General features: G+C 40.9%; 2 protein-coding genes across 5 annotated transcripts in view; one reads left to right on the top strand and one right to left on the bottom strand.

Moving 5' to 3' along the window:
* The window catches only part of LOC130356430 (uncharacterized), a 628,644-nt gene that overhangs the window by 399,675 nt on the left and 212,631 nt on the right, over positions 1–16,338 (bottom strand). The window lies entirely within an intron of this gene.
* LOC130356426 (C4b-binding protein alpha chain-like) overlaps positions 1–16,338 on the top strand; it is a 298,320-nt gene that overhangs the window by 89,821 nt on the left and 192,161 nt on the right. For all 4 annotated transcript variants that reach the window (XM_056557959.1, XM_056557958.1, XM_056557960.1 and 1 more), the window contains exons 2-4: positions 52–164; positions 9,217–9,309; positions 14,499–14,576. In XM_056557959.1, coding sequence (XP_056413934.1) covers positions 9,228–9,309; positions 14,499–14,576 — 160 coding nt within the window. In that variant the 5' untranslated portion in view covers positions 52–164; positions 9,217–9,227. The remainder of the gene's footprint in view (positions 1–51; positions 165–9,216; positions 9,310–14,498; positions 14,577–16,338) is intronic.

Below are 16,338 nucleotides of genomic sequence, written 5' to 3'. Positions count from 1 at the left end.
TATTTAAAAGGTTTCTAAACATAATGTTTGATTATAGTATTTTAATCTTAGTTTTTATAGTAACGAAGAGCATTGGAAATTTGTGAACCGAAAGCAAAGCAAAGAAGAGGAAACCAAAATCACTGGCATTATATACATGTGAACCGACATCTCCAGAGCACACAGTAAGTTTATAACAAAATAATAAAATTACATTGTTCTAATATGCTTAATTTGGAAATATATGTTATATTTTCTCATCAGGGAGTAATACACATTGATCTAGTTGAGCATGATCCAGCCCTCAGTCTCTTGGATGCATTTTTAGCTCTTCTGCATCTCTGGAGTATGAAATGGGGATAAATATTATATCCCCAGCCCCTGACCCCCAGCCATTTTAAGGGGTATTTCAATTCTTAACTAATTTAGTAAGAAGTAGTGGTCAGATTGACGACTGACAACATTACTCCAAATCTCCCCAAAATATTGTCATTTAGAGGATTTATTTGTAGAAAATAAAAACTGGTTAAAATAACCAAAAAGATACATTATTTTCAGACTTCAAATAATGCAAAGAAAACTAATTCAGACAAATTTTTTAAACAAAATTCTAACGTTTTAACTTAGGAAGAGACCAGAAAGCAATATTTAGTGGGAAAACCCAGATTTTTTTTCAAAATTTGACATAGAGAAGATGACCTTATGCCATTACTCTATTGTCCAATTCTTATGGTATTTGGAAACTTCCGCGTGGCTCTTCCCATTGATGAAGGGCTTTTTTTTCTAACTTTGCACGACTTCAGCCCTCCCCCTAGCAGCCTGTTTTGAACCGTCCTTGCCATGCTTCATCCCAGCACCTCCGTTAGTGGACAGTAGTTTTTGCCCTCTGCCAGTCTGTAGCTTTATTTTCCCTAATGTCTGCTGCTTAATAATAGGAAAGACCTCTATACTGTTCCCTGATACATTTATGCATATATATTAGGTCACCCCTAAACCGCCTTTTTTTAACCCCTTAAAAACCCTTTAAAAAGCCCATTTTGTCCTCAAGGACCAGGCCAATTTTATTTTTGCATTTTCTTTTCCTCCCCGCCTTCTAAAAATCATAGCTCTTATATATTTTCATCTACAGATGAGTATGAGAGCTTGTCTTTTGCTGTTGTCCTTTGTAATGACATCACTCATTTTACCATAAAATGTATGGCGCAACAAAAAAAATGCTATTTGTGTGGCAAAATTAAATAGAAAACCGGAATTTTGCAAATTTTGGAAGTTTTGTTTTTACACTGTACAATTAATATTAAAAATGAAATTTTTTATTTATTCTGTGGGTCAATACAATTAAAATGATACCCATGATTAAGTACTTTTCTATTATTGTATCGCTAAAAAAAAAATATCTCAAACATTTTAACCAAATTAGTACATTTAAAATCCCCCTATTTTAACGACCTATAACTTTTCCAATTCTTCGTATAAGCGGCGGTATGGGGGCTCATTTTGCTTTTCATTATACCGCTTATATAAAACTTGTAATACATTTTATATTAACCCCTTAAGGACGGAGCCCATTTTCACCTCTAGGACGAAGCCCTTTTTTGCAAATCTGACCACTGTCACTTTAAACATTAATAACTCTGGAATGCTTTTAGTTATCATTCTGATTCTGAGATTGTTTTTACGTGACATATTCTACTTTAACATAGTGGTAAATTTTTGTGGTATCTTGCATCCTTTCTTGGTGAAAAATCCCAAAATTTGATGAAAAAATTAAAAAATTTGCATTTTTCTAACTTTGAAGCTCTCTGCTTGTAAGGAAAATGGATATTCCAAATAATTTTTTTTTGGATTCACATATACAATATGTCTACTTTATGTTTGCATCATAAAATTTACGAGTTTTTACTTTTGGAAGACACCAGAGGGCTTCAAAGTTCAGCAGCAATTTTCCAATTTTTCACAAAATTTTCAAACTCGCAATTTTTCAGGGACCAGTTCAGGTTTGAAGTGGATTTGAAGGGTCTTCATATTAGAAATACCCCATAAATGACCCCATTATAAAAACTGCACCCCCCAAAGTATTCAAAATGACTTTCAGTAAATGTTTTAACCCTTTAGGTGTTTCACAGGAAAAGCAGCAAAGTGAAGGAGAAAATTCAAAATCTTCATTTTTTACATTCGCATGTTCTTGTAGACCCAATTTTTGAATTTTTACAAGGGGTAAAAGGAGAAAATGTATACTTATATTTGTAGCCCAATTTCTCTCGAGTAAGCGCATACCTCATATGTCTATGTAAAGTGTTCGGCGGGCGCAGTAGAGGGCTCAGAAGCAAAGGAGCGACAAGGGGATTTTAGAGAGTACGTTTTTCTGAAATGGTTTTTGGGGGGCATGTCACCTTTAGGAAGCCCCTATGTTGCCAGAACAGCAAAAAAAAACACATGGCATACCATTTTGGAAACTAGACCCCTTGAGGAACATAACAAGGAATAAAGTGAGCCTTAATACCCCACAGGTGTTTCACGACTTTTGCATATGTAAAAAAAAAAATAAAATTTCACTAAAATGTTGGTTTTCCCCCAAATTTCACATTTTTTAAATGGTTAATACCAGAAAAGACCCCCCAAAATTTGTAACCCCATCTCTTCTGAGTATGGAGGTACCCCATAAGTGGACTTGAAGTGCACTGCGGACGAACTACAATGCTCAGAAGAGAAGGAGTCATATTTGGCTTTTTGAGAGCAAATTTTGCTCGGGGGGCATGTTGCATTTAGGAAGCCCCTATGGTGCCAGAACAGCAAAAAAAAAACACATGTCATACCATTTTGGAAACTAGACCCCTTGAGGAACGTAACAAGGGATAAAGTGAGCCTTAATACCCCACAGGTGTTTCACGACTTTTGCATATGTAAAAAAAAAAAAAAAAAAATTTCACTAAAATGTGTTTCCCCCCAAATTTCACATTTTTGCAAGGGTTAATAGCAGAAAAGACCCCCCAAAATTTGTAACCCCATCTCTTCTGAGTATGGAGGTACCCCATAAGTGGACCTGAAGTGCACTACGGGCGAACTACAATGCTCAGAAGGGAAGGCGTCATATTTGGCTTTTTGAGAGCAAATTTTGCTCGGGGGGCATGTCGCATTTAGGAAGCCCCTATGGTGCCAGAACAGCAAAATAACCCCCACATGGCATACCATTTTGGAAACTAGACCCCTCACAGAATGTAATGAGAGGTACAGTGAGCATTTACCCCCCACTGGTGTATGACAGATCTTTGGAACAGCGGGCTGTGCAAAATTTTTCATTTTCACGGACCACTGTTCCAAAGATCCGTCAGACACCTGTGGGGTGTAAATTCTCACTGCACCCCTTATTACAATCCGTGAAGGGTGTAGTTTTCAAAATGGGGTCACATGTGGGTGTGTTGTTTTTTTTTGTGTTTGTCAGAACCGCTGTAACAATCAGCCACCTCTGTGCAAATCACCTCAAATGTACATGGCGCACTCTCCCTTCTGGGCCTTGTTGTGCGCCCCCAGAGCACTTTGTGCCCACATATGGGGTATCTCCGTACTCGGGAGAAATTGTGTTACAAATTTTGGGGGGCGTTTTTCCCTTTTACCTCTTGTGAAAATGAAAAGTATAGGGCAACACCAGCATGTTAGTGTAAAATTTTTTATTTTTTTACACTAACATGCTGGTGTAGACCCCAACTGTTCCTTTTCATAAGGGGTAAAAGGAGAAAAAGCCCCCCCAAAATTTGTTAGGCAATTTCTTCCGAGTACGGCGATACCCCATATGTGACCCTATTCTGTTGCCTTGAAATACGACAGGGCTCCAAAGTGAGAGAGCGCCATGCGCATTTGAGGCCTGAATTAGGGACTTGCATAGGGGTGGACATAGGGGTATTCTATGCCAGTGATTCCCAAACAGGGTGCCTCCAGCTGTTGCTAAACTCCCAGGATACTTGGACAGTCAATTGCTGTCCAGAAATGCTGGGAGTTTTTGTTTTGCAACAGCTGGAGGCTCCATCTTAGAAACACTGCCATACAATACGTTTTTCATTTTTATTGGAGAAGGGGGGTGGGGGGGGGGCAGTGTACGTGTGTATATGTAGTGTTTTACTCTTTATTTTATGTTAGTGTAGTGTTTTTAGGTTACATTCACACTGGCGGCAGATTACACTGAGTCTCCCGCTAGGAGTTTGAACTGCGGCGGAAAATTTGCCGCAGCTCAAATTTGCAGCGGGGAACTCACTGTAATCTGCCGCCAGTGTGAATGTAGCCTGTACATTCACACGGGAGGGGGGTCAAAACTACAACTCCCAGCATGCACTGACAGACCATGCATGCTGGGAGTTGTAGTTTTGCAACAGCTGGAGGCACACTGGCTGGAAAACCTTGAGTTAGGTTCTATGACCTAACTCAGTATTTTCCAACCAGTGTGCCTCCAGCTGTTGCAAAACTGCAACTCCCAGCATGTACTGATTGCGGAAGGGCATGCTGGGAGATGTAGTTATGCAATGGCTGGAGGCACGCAAGTACAACTCCCAGCATGCCAAGACAGCCTTATGCTGTTCCTGAATGCTGGGAGTTGTAGTTTTGCAAGATTTAGAGGGATTCAAGTTGTAAATCACTGTCCAGTGGTCTCAAAACTGTGGCCCTCCAGATGTTGCAAAACTACAACTCTCAGCATGCCCAGACAGCAAACTGCTGTCTGTGCATGCTGAGAGTTGTAGTTTTGCAACATCTGGAGGGCTACAGTTTGAGACCACTTAGTGATCTACAACCTGAACCCCTCTAAATGTTGCAAAACTACAAGTCCCAGCATGCCCACACAGCAAACAGCTGTCTGGGCATGCTGGGAGTTGTAGTTTTGCAACATCTGGAGGGCCACGGTTTAGAGACCACTGTAAACTGTGGCCCTCCGGATGTTGCTAGGCAACAACTCACCTAGCAGGACCCGGAAGCCGCCGCCGCCGCCGCACGTGGGGGATCCCCGCATGGAGGATCGCGATCCGGGATCCAGGTAGGGACCTTCGGCGCCGACCCTCCCTGGACGGTTCCCCCGTTTTGCCCGAACACCGATAGGTGGGCAAAGCGGGGGAACCGAACTTTAACCCCCCCTCCCCCGGTCTGCTATCGGTCGGTCGCTCGGCCGACCAATAGCAGGGATAGGAGGGGTGGCAACCCTGCCACCAAACTCCTATCCCTTTAGGGGGATCGAGGGTGTCTCGGACACCTATGATCCCTCTTATTTTCCGGGTCACCGGGTCACCAGTGACCCGTATGACCCGGAATCGCGCAGATCGCAGGTCTGAATTGACCTGCGATTTGCGCGCATCGCGGTCATGGGGGGGGTCTCAGGACCCCCCTCGGCGATGTGCCGGGATGCCTGCTGTTAGATAACAGCAGTCATCCCGGTCCGATCACCACTCCCGGCGACGCGGCGCTCCCGGAACCCCGCGACGTACATGTACGTCGCCGCGCGCCAAGTGACACTTCGCGGCGCCGTACATGTACGTCGCTCGTCGTGAAGGGGTTAAAGGAGTATTCCAGGAAAAAACTTTTTTTTTTTACATCAACTGGCTCCAGAAAGTTAAACAGATTTGTAAATTACTTCTATTAACCCCTTAATGACTAAGCCCATTTTAAGCTTAAGAACCAGGCCAATTTTATTTTTGCGTTTTTTCCTCGCCTTCTAAAATCCATAACTCTTTTATATTTCCATCTACAGACCCATATAAGGGCTTATTTTTTGTGTGACCAATTGTACTTTGTAATGAACCCCCTCATTTTACCCTAAAAAGTACGGCGAACTAAAAAAAAAAAATTTAGGGAGGAAATTTTAATGAAAACCCCAATTTTGCACATTTTGGAGGGTTTCGTTTTCACACTGTACACTTTACAGTAAAAATGACATGTGTTCTTTATTCTATGGGTCAATACGATTAAAATGATACCCATGGCTAGATACTTTTATATTTTTGTACCGCTTAAAAAAATCTAAACCTTTTTGTACAAAATCAGTAATCTAAAATTGCCCTATTTTGACCACCTATAACTTTTTCCTTTTTCCATATATAGGGCGGTGTGAGGGCTCATTTTTTGTGCCGTCATCTGTACTTTTTATCAATACCACATTTGCATAAATAAAACTTTTAGATAATTTTTTATACATTTTTTTTAATAAAATGTGACAAAAAAGCAAAATTTTTTGACTTTTTTTTTTACATTTACGCCATTCACCGTATGGGATCATTAACATTATATTTTGATAGTTCGGACATTTACACACACAGCGATACCAAATATGTTCATTAAAAAAAATTACGCTTTTTGGGGGTAAAATGGGAAAAACTGACAATTTTTATTTTTATTGGGGGAGGGGATTTTTCACTTTTTTTTACTTTTTATTTTTACATTTTTCAACTTTGATTTTACACTTTTTATGTCCCCATAGGGGACTATCTATAGCAATCATTTGATTGCTAATACTGTGCAGTCCTATGTATAGGACAAAACACTGATCAGTATTATCGGTGATCTTCTGCTCTGGTCTGCTCGATCTCAGACCAGAGAAGAAGACCCTGGGAGACGGCCGGAGCCAGGTGAGGGGACCTCCGGCCACCATGCTGGATGATCGGATCGCTGCGGCAGCACTGCGGACGATCCGATCATCCATTTAAAATACCAAACTGCCGCAGGTGCCGTGATCTGTATTGATCACGGCATCTGATGGGTTAACGGTGGACATCTGCGCTATCGCGGATGACGGCCATTACCGGTGGGTCCCTGGCTGCTGCTAGCAGCCGGAACCTGCCGTGTATGTCGCGAGCACCGTTCCAATGCTCACGGTCATACACAGGACGTAAATGTACGTCTTGGTGCGCAAAGTACAGCCAAACACGGACGTACATTTACTTCCGTGGTCGTTAAGGGGTTAAAAATTATTTATCCTTCCAATAATTATCAGCTGCTGAAGTTGAGTTGTTCTTTTCTGTCTGATAACAGTGCTCTCTGCTGACATCTCTGCTTGTCTTGGGAACTGCACAGAGTAGAAGAGGTTTACTATGGGGATTCGCTTCTACTCTGGACATTCCCGAGACAGGTGTCATCAGAGAGCACTTAGACAGAAAAGAACAACTCAACTTCAGCAGCTCATAAGTACTAAAAGGATAAAGATTTTTTAATTGAAGTGATTTACAAATCGGTTTAACTTTCTGGAGCCAGTTGATATATATATATATATATATATATATATATATATATATATATATATATATATAAAAAGTTTTTTTCTGGATAACCTCTTTCATTTTTTTTTTTTTTTTTTTTAATATGATGTGACAAAAGAGCAGCAATTTTGGACTTAAAAAAAAAATAAAAAAATTTTATGTTTACGCCGTTCACCATATGGGATGATTAACAGTTTATTTTGATAGTTCAGACATTTATGTACGTGGCAATATTGAATATGTTTATTAAATTTTTTAATGCTTTTTGGGGGTAAAATGGGAAAACTGAAGTTTTACCTTTTTATTGGGGGAGGGGATTTTTCAAATTTTTTAACTTTTTTTTTTTTTACACTTTAATAGTCCCCATAGGGGACTAATTATATCAATCACTTGATTGCTAATACTGTTCAGTGCTGTGCAAAGGGCATAGCACTGATCAGTATTATCAGTGATCTTCTGCTCTGGTCTGCTCAATCTCAGATCAGAGCAGAAGACCCCAGGAGACGGACAGAGGCAGGTGAGGGGACCTCCGTCCGCCATTACAGATGATCGGATCCCCGCAGCAACGGATCCCTGCGGGCAATCTGATCATCCATATTAAGTGCCACACTGCTGCAGATGCCGTGATCTGTATTGAGGTTAATGGTGGAAATTGGTGCGAACGCTGATGTCTGCCATTACCGGCGGGTCCCCGGCTGCTGATAGCAGCCAGGACCTGCCTCTCATGACACGAGCACCGGTCCGGTGCTCGCGGTTATGTTCATTACTTAAATGTACGTCATGGTACATTTACATCCGATGTTGTTAAGGGATTAAACTAAATAACCCTAATTCTGATAACCTTTCTGGGTACTATAGTCCTCCCATTCCCCTTTTTACTCTAGTTTTCCATCTTTGAACCCTCTAGAGCTCCTCTACATGTTTTTTGTACACTGGTGCCCAGTAATGTACCCAGCATTCCATGTGTGGTCTGAGTAGTGATTTGTACAGCAGTAGAATTATTTTCTTTGTACATTCCCCTTTACATGCACCCCATGATCATGACACTGTGAACTCACAATAACCCACACACAGATTCAGGCAGTTAAAGGGGTTATCCACCATAAGGGGATTTCTTACCTGCCAGACAGTAATGGACATGCTTAGGTAGAATCTGTGCTTGTCTTGGTTCTAAATGGTGTGTTGTGAGTCAACCATAATGCTGCTGATTTCTTTTTGTGAAATGGCTATTTCCTGCTGAAGTTCCCTCCCGTTATCTTCAAGTACCAGAATGCCTTGTTTGTAAATGTAAGTAAATTTTCTCCCTTCCACAAGTCAGCTACGCCACTCATTGAAGTACACCTGGGACAATTCCTGCAGGCCTGTGAAGAATGATTTTTCTCCCACCCAGCGGTCGCTCTACCCATTGAAGCAGACAGGCTCCCGTTGAACACCTGACTAGTGATGTAATGTCTTGGGCCACGCCTCAACCTTGGAAAACCTGAGACAACACTCATTTTGTATGCCAGTAAAAATAAACATCAGGGCAAAGATCAGATCAGAATTGTGAGACCAGCCATCAAACACAGGTTCAGACACTATATTATGAGTTACACTAACTTTACAGCCCCTGTAACATAGTCAAATAAAATAAATCCTGGAATAGCTCTTTAAAAAAGGATTTACTGAGCCACAAGCTATGCTGGGACACTACTCTGTCACTAAAGCAGTGTAAGCTGAGCATGCTGTGAGCCCTGGGGGGAGTCAGTGAACAATTTCATAAATCAATTTTGCAGCAGCTGACAGATTGGTCACAAAAATACGTAAACTTTGTCACATGTTTGATGCACATCATTAATAAATGAGTGAAATGCATTCTTCCATAATATTTTCACCAAAATTTATACATAAGGCCCAATGTGCACTCTGAAAGGGGTATATATATTGTCCTGCGTAAGTTCTCAATATGAAATGTATGTGTTGCCATTTTGGCATACTGAATCTTACAATAAACATGTTGTTGTTTTAGGTCTCTCAAAGATGCATTTATTGGTAATCATTAGGAGTCATTGCACACTCTTCTTGGTGTTGTATGTGGCACACTTCATACCTAGGAGTCATGGTAAGTAATTGTTACATTCAACTATATCTATCCGTATGGAACTTGGATTGGCCACCTTCTTATAAAGTATTAGAAATGAAGTGTAACATTTTCCTTATGTAACTTATCCTGCTGTCCTATAGCTGAAACAGACGAAGTCCAACCCCCTTTGCCCCACCCTTCTTCTAAGCAGTTTGGATGGCAATCCCATAATACATAAGATGGCCGAGCATGAGGGAGCACGTAACCATGCACATTACTCGGCTTTATCCCTAGGAATATAATGTGCAGCAGAGAGTAACCTAATGCAGACGCAGTATAGGACACCAAGTGGGGTGCATGGTCATGTGCTCCTCCTTGCTTGGACAGCTTCTGGACTGGATTAGATGTGGCAGTCAATATTATAGGTATAATATACTGGCCTTCCTGTGTTCCAGCGGCTAACTGCTCTGTTCTGTGCTGCAGTGCTGGGCGATAACATCCTGGTGTCTCCATGGCCACCAGCCTTACTCCCAGAAAGACTGGTTAGCCAATGGGAGTACAAGCCAATCAAGGGGACCTATTAAAAACAGTCTTCTGACTTTGGCAGAAGCCTGTTTTAATAATGACCTCCTGGCTTTTGACCTCTGCACTGTTATCCAAATAGAAAGAATTGTAGCTTTGAGTCAAACACTAATCCAAATGAAAAGTTAAAAGTTCATTAAAAGTTTCCAAAGAACTTGTGTATCCTGGTACTTTCCGGGATGTTGCCTTAACATTACAGGTGTCTTATCTCGCCCTGTGTGTGTGGCCTTGGATCAGCATATTTCACCATGACAGTGTTTGTGCACTGTATATATCCACTAGCAGACTATGTGGGAATGAAGCGCAGACAACATAGTGCAGACATCAGACTGAGGCTTTTATTCTAGAATACTTATATAAAAATGGATTGAAAAACACCTTTAGAATCAAAATATCAATCGACCTCGAACATCTCTTAGCCTAACCCTGGGTTTCACCCTGTAAATGGCTCCTTCCGGTAAGAACCCTTGTATATTATAGGCCCTTGTGGATAGAGCCCTCTTTCCCTATATATTAGTCTGTCATTTACTATTTCAATAATTGTGACCCAGGGTTGTGCTAAGAGATATGGGGGGGGGGGGGGGCTATTGATGTCTGGTCAATCATTGGTCAGCTAGAGGGAGCAGGAGGTGAAAGACGAACAAGCAAGCAATAACAATCTTTATTGCCGTTTAGTACAAATTGGAGGAAGTAGAACAGAAGAAAACCTTCCCTCCTTTTATGAGCAACACAAGAAACCACACAAGCTGGGTGCAGAAGGGGGAGGCAAGGGTTAACCCACCTTACATAGAGAAAGTTGAGTAGTCACACGATTTGACATCTGAAATACTTTGTTACTGTAAACATTAGAAGGGGAGGAAAACTACAGAATGAGGGGGGAAGACCAAGGCACTGGGGTGCAAAAAGAAACATTTAGCTTATACAAAAAATCAAAATCGGCAAATCACCAGGTCCAGATGGCATTCACCACTGTGTTCTAAAGGAATTAAAGGGGTACTCTGGTGAAAACCTTTTTTTTTTTTTTTAAATCAACTGGTACCAGAAAGTTAAAAAGATTTGTAAATTATGTGTAGAAAAATTTTCTACTATTTGCAACTGTGGTATAGTTGCATGCCCTGTTGACCTCGGTTAGTGATATATATTAATTGTGAGCTGCACTTACACTTTTTTCTTTTCTTTAGATGTGTAAATTACTTCTATTAAAAATTCTTAATCCTTCCTGTACTTATTAGCTGCTGAATACTACAGTGGAAATTCTTTTCTTTTTGAAACACACAACTGTCTGCTGACATCACGAGCACAGTGCTCTCTGCTGACATCTCTGTCCATTTTATGAACTGTCCAGAACAGCATATGTTTGCTATGGGGATTTCCTTTTACCATGGACAGTTCCTAAAAATGGACAGAGATGTCAGCAGAGAGCACTGTGCTCATGATGTCAGCAGACAGCTCTGTGTTTCAAACGGAAAATAATTTCCACTGTAGTATTCAGCAGCTAATAAGTAGAGGAAGGATTAAGATTTTTTAATAGAAGTAATTTGCAAATCTGTTTAACTTTCTGGCATCAGTTGATAAAAAAAATAAGTTTTTCACCGGAGTACCCCTTTAAGTAATGTAATAGACAGACCTCTATTTTTAATAATCAGGGATTCCATAGGGACAGGGACTGTTCCCCAGGACTGGCGCATGGCAGATGTATTTAAAAAACCTGTTAGTTTAACCTCCGTTGTATGTAAATAGTTTGAGGGTTTTCTAAGGGATGCTATTTTGGAGTATCTTGATAAAAATAAATGTATGACTCCATATCAGCATGGCTTTATGAGGGATCGGTCCTGTCAAACTAACCTAATCAGCTTTTATGAGGAGGTGAGCTCCAGACCGGGCCAGGGGCAAATGCTGGATTTCATATTTCTGGATTTTTCCAAAGCATTTGATACGGGGCCTCATAAAAGATTGGTGCATAAAATGAGAAGGATTAGGCTGGGGGAGAATGTGTGTAAGTGGGTAAGTAACTGGCTCAGTGATAGGAAACAGAGGGTGGTTATTAATGGTACTTATTCAGATTGGGTGACTGTTACTAGTGGGGTACCACAGGGGTCAGTCTTGGGTCCTGTCCTATTTAATATATTTATTAATGAACTTGTAGAGGGGTTGAATAGTAAAGTAGCAATCTTTGCAGATGATACTAAACTCTGTAAAGCGATAAACACAATAGAGGACAGTGAACTGTTACAAATGGATCTGGATACGTTACAGATTTGGGCTGGGAAGTGGCAGATGAGGTTCAACACTGATAAATGTAAGGTTATGCACATGGGGAGGAAAAATCTGGGCTGGGATTATGTATTAAATGCGAGAACACTTGGAACGACTGACGTAGAAAAGGACTTAGGGGTCTTAGTGACCAGTGTCGGCCAGCTGCGGTCATGGCAAATAAAATCATGGGGTGCATCAATAAAGCCATAGATGCCCACGACAAGGAAATAATCCTACCGGTGTACAAATCACTAGTCAGACCACACATAGAATACTGTGTACAGTACTGGGCACCAGTGTACAAGAAAGATATAGTGGAGCTGGAGAGGGTTCAAAGACGGGCAACCAGGGTAATACGGGGAATGGGAGGACTACAGCAGTACCCAGAAAGATTATCAGTATTAGGGTTATTAAGTTTCGAAAAAAGAAGACTTAGGGGAGACTTAATAACTATGTATAAATAAATCAGGGGGCAGTACAGAGATCGGAGAGATCTCTGTACTGCCACCTGATATATTTATACATAGTTATTATACATGATCTATTAATACCCTGGACTATATTTTATACAAGGGGGCATCCTTTACGTCTAGAGGAAAGAAGGTTTCTACAACATCACAGACGGGGGTTCTTTACTGTAAGAGCAGTGAGACTGTGTAATTCTCTCCCGGAGGAGGTGGTCATGGTGAACTCTGTAAAAGAGTTCAAAAAGGGGATGGATGCATTTTTGGAGAATAATAACATCACTGGTTATGTATACTAGATTTATAGGGACAGAACGTTGATCCAGGGATTTATTCTGACTGCCATATTTGGAGTCGGGAAGGAATTTTTACCTCTAGTATGAGGGTTTTTTGCCTTCCTTTGGATCAACTCAGTAGGGACTCATTAGGGATATAGATTGAACTTGATGGACTCTGGTCTTTTTTCAACCTTATGAACTATGTTACTATATAATACTCAGGTTGGCTTACAATAAGCACACTCATAAGAACATCAGGCATAGCAGACCAGACAGTATTTTATTGCTAAAGGGAGATGTTACAGAAAAATGGACTGAAAAATATTAATCTTGCACGTATAGTAGGAGGCACGGGGTGGGGGACGGGGGGGGGGGGGGGTTCTGAATGGAGCAAACAGATAAAGAAAGGTAGCAAGGAGGATGGGATGGACACTGCTTGGGCTAAACAACTGTTGAGTGATTAAAACATTTTCACTATTTTTGAATTACACTAAATGTTAGTGATTTTACTTACTGCGGTGTAAACAAAAACGAAAAAAAAAAATACGTACCTACCTGGGTCACCCATATGCCCTCCTCAGCTCTTTCTAATCCCTCTCTACTCTTCTGCTCTTCCTGCTTCCAAGACTAGAGATCGGAGCAGAACCTTCCTGCTCAGCCAATTACTGGACTAGAGGAAACACTAATGCGGCCAGTGATTGGCTGAATGGACTGGCCCTGCTCTGACCAGTCATTTGGTCATAGGAGGCAGTACACTGCTTACACTAAACAGGCTAGGACTGTGTGGGTTAATTTACAGGACAGTAAATGACATGTGGTGGATAAGTTACCTTGTCTGCAAGATGCCAGGTAAGCTGAAAGGAACAAACAGTACTAGAAAGGATCACAGGAAGTAAAAAAAAAAAACAAAGAACACTAAATCCTGTTCACACCACAGAATCTCTGAATGGAACTGGAATTGGATTCCACCAGAGAAGTTCCGACACTGCCCTGTAGTGAATGAACAATGGAAGACTTCTAGCGGGAGCTGCTGGATAAAGAATCAGCGCAGGCTGGAATGACCACAGGTAAGGAAAACAGTTTATTCTGAAACAATGCAACATAAAGCCGTGCCTGATAAAGCCATGAATGCGCGGTGAAACGTGTTGCATTGTTTCAGAATAAACAGTTTTCCTTACCTGTGGTCGTTCCAGCCAGCACTAATTCATTATCCTGCAGCTCCCGCTAGAAGTCTTCCATTGTCCGTTATGTGTCAGCAGGAGGGCCATGGATGGAACTCTGATCCTCACTCACTTAAACCATTGTTGAGTGGGTGTTTACACAACCACCTGCGGTAAGCACAACTTTCTCTTAGCGGGGCTATCCGCTGGTGTTGTTTCACTATGGAGCGCATTCTTGTGTTTTATCTGTAGTGAATGAGGCAACGATTACAGTCCGCAGCAATTCGGAGGAGGTTGCTGTAAGAAAAATCTGCCCAAAATTCCCTCATGGAAATACTCTGCAAAATTCCTGTACTGTTAACAAGGCCAGAATAAAAACTGTATACTTTGTTTTTTTTGGATGAATTGTTGTTTAGTTTTTCCTGAACACAGTTGTAAAAATGGAGTATAATCTAACATGTCTGCCATATTTCTAATTGTTTATAAAGGCCAAGCTGCTTTAGATTTCATGGACATGGAAAGCACTACACTTAGTCCTCCACAAGAGACTTCTGCACCATGCAAAGGTATGATTTCTATAAAAAGTGAAATTTTTTCCATAGAAACATAGAATGTGCCGGCAGATAAGAACCATTTGGCCCATCCAGTCTGCCCAATAATCTGAATCTTATCAATAGTCCCTGGCCCTATCTTATATGAAGGATAGCCTTAAATTCCTTCACTGTATTTGCAGTGACCACTTCTGCAGAAAGGCTATTCCATGCATCCACTACTCTCTCAGTAAAGTAATACTTCCAGATATTACTTTTAAATCTTTGCCCTACTAATTTAAAGCTATGCCCTCTTGTGGTAGTTTTTCTTCTTTTAAATATGCTCTCCTCCTTTACAGTGTTGATTCCCTTTATGTATTTAAAAGCTTCATATCCCCTTTCTCTTCTTTCTTCCAAGCTATACAAGTTAAGGTCCTTTAACCTTTTCTTGGTAAGTTTTATCCTGCAATCCATGTACTAGTTTAGTAGCTCTTCTCTGAACTCCCTCTATAGTATCTATATCCTTTTGGAGATACGGCCTCCAGTACTGTGCACAATACTCCAAGAGAGGCCTCACCAGTGTTCTGTACAGCGACATGAGCACTTCTCTCTTTCTACTGCATAGACACATAGGAAATTGTTCCATGCAAACATAAAAGAGTTACAGGAGTGGCCTAAAGCACTCACCTTGGCTAATTCTGAGTCTTATAGAGCTGTAACAATCATGCTCAACTACCACTTCATTCAAACTCCTTCTCACTGTGGTCACACAGTGGGTCTCCCATTGTAGTCTTTGTACTAATGCATAAAAAGAACAAGAGGTGATAAGTAACTGAATTTGATCTAAAGGTCATGGATTTTAAAATTTTTAAGCTTCATGTACATGTCCGTATTATTGCTCTATTCAAACCTCCTACTTGGTTAAAGAGTACCTGTCATGATCTTGGTAAACTTTATAATCCTCCCAATCACTGCCCCCATCATGATAAACCATCCCCTGCCTTTATATTTATAATTTTTTGAGTATTGTACCTGGATATTGCTTAGTATTTTCTGGTCAGTCTCACTCAGATTCACAGACTGGGAAGGGGCATTACCCAGCAGGCAAGATATAATCAGAAGCCATACAGGGGAAAACTTCCTTGCTACACACTCTGCTACACACAGCCCACAACAGTTCAGTGTGAGCAGTGTGTTTGGGTCAGGGCCGGATTATCATTGGAGCTTTTGGAGCTCATGCTCCAGGCCCCACATGGCCAGGAAAGAAAGGGGGTCCCGCTCCCTCTGCATCATGTTAGTCCTGGCCGGCAGTCACTTAATCCCTTAAGGACCAAGCCCAGTTTAACCTTAAGGACCAGGCCAATTTTATTTTTGCGTTTTCGTTTTTTCCTCCCCGCCTTCTAAAATCCATAACTCTTTTATATTTCCATCTACAGACCCATATAAGGGCTTGTTTTTTGCATGACCAATTGTACTTTGTAATGAACCCTCTCATTTTACCCTAAAATGTACGGCAAACTCAAAAAAAAATTTTTTAGGGAGGAAATTTAAATGAAAACCACAATTTTGCACATTTTGGAGGGTTTTGTTTTCACGCTGTACACTTTATGGTAAAAATGACATGTGTTATTTATTCTGTGGGTCAATATGATTAAAATGATACCCATGGCTAGACACTTTTATATTTTTATACCGCTTAAAAAAAATCGAAACCTTTTTGTACAAAATCAGTAATCTAAAATCGCCCTATTTTGACCACCTATAACTTTTTCATTTTTCCGTATATAGGGTGGTATGA

Source organism: Hyla sarda, chromosome 2 (assembly GCF_029499605.1).
Source record: "Hyla sarda isolate aHylSar1 chromosome 2, aHylSar1.hap1, whole genome shotgun sequence".
NCBI classification, from domain to species: Eukaryota; Metazoa; Chordata; class Amphibia; order Anura; family Hylidae; genus Hyla; species Hyla sarda.
The sequence above is the reverse complement of the archived record's forward strand: the minus strand, read 5'-3'. Positions and strand labels throughout refer to the sequence as shown.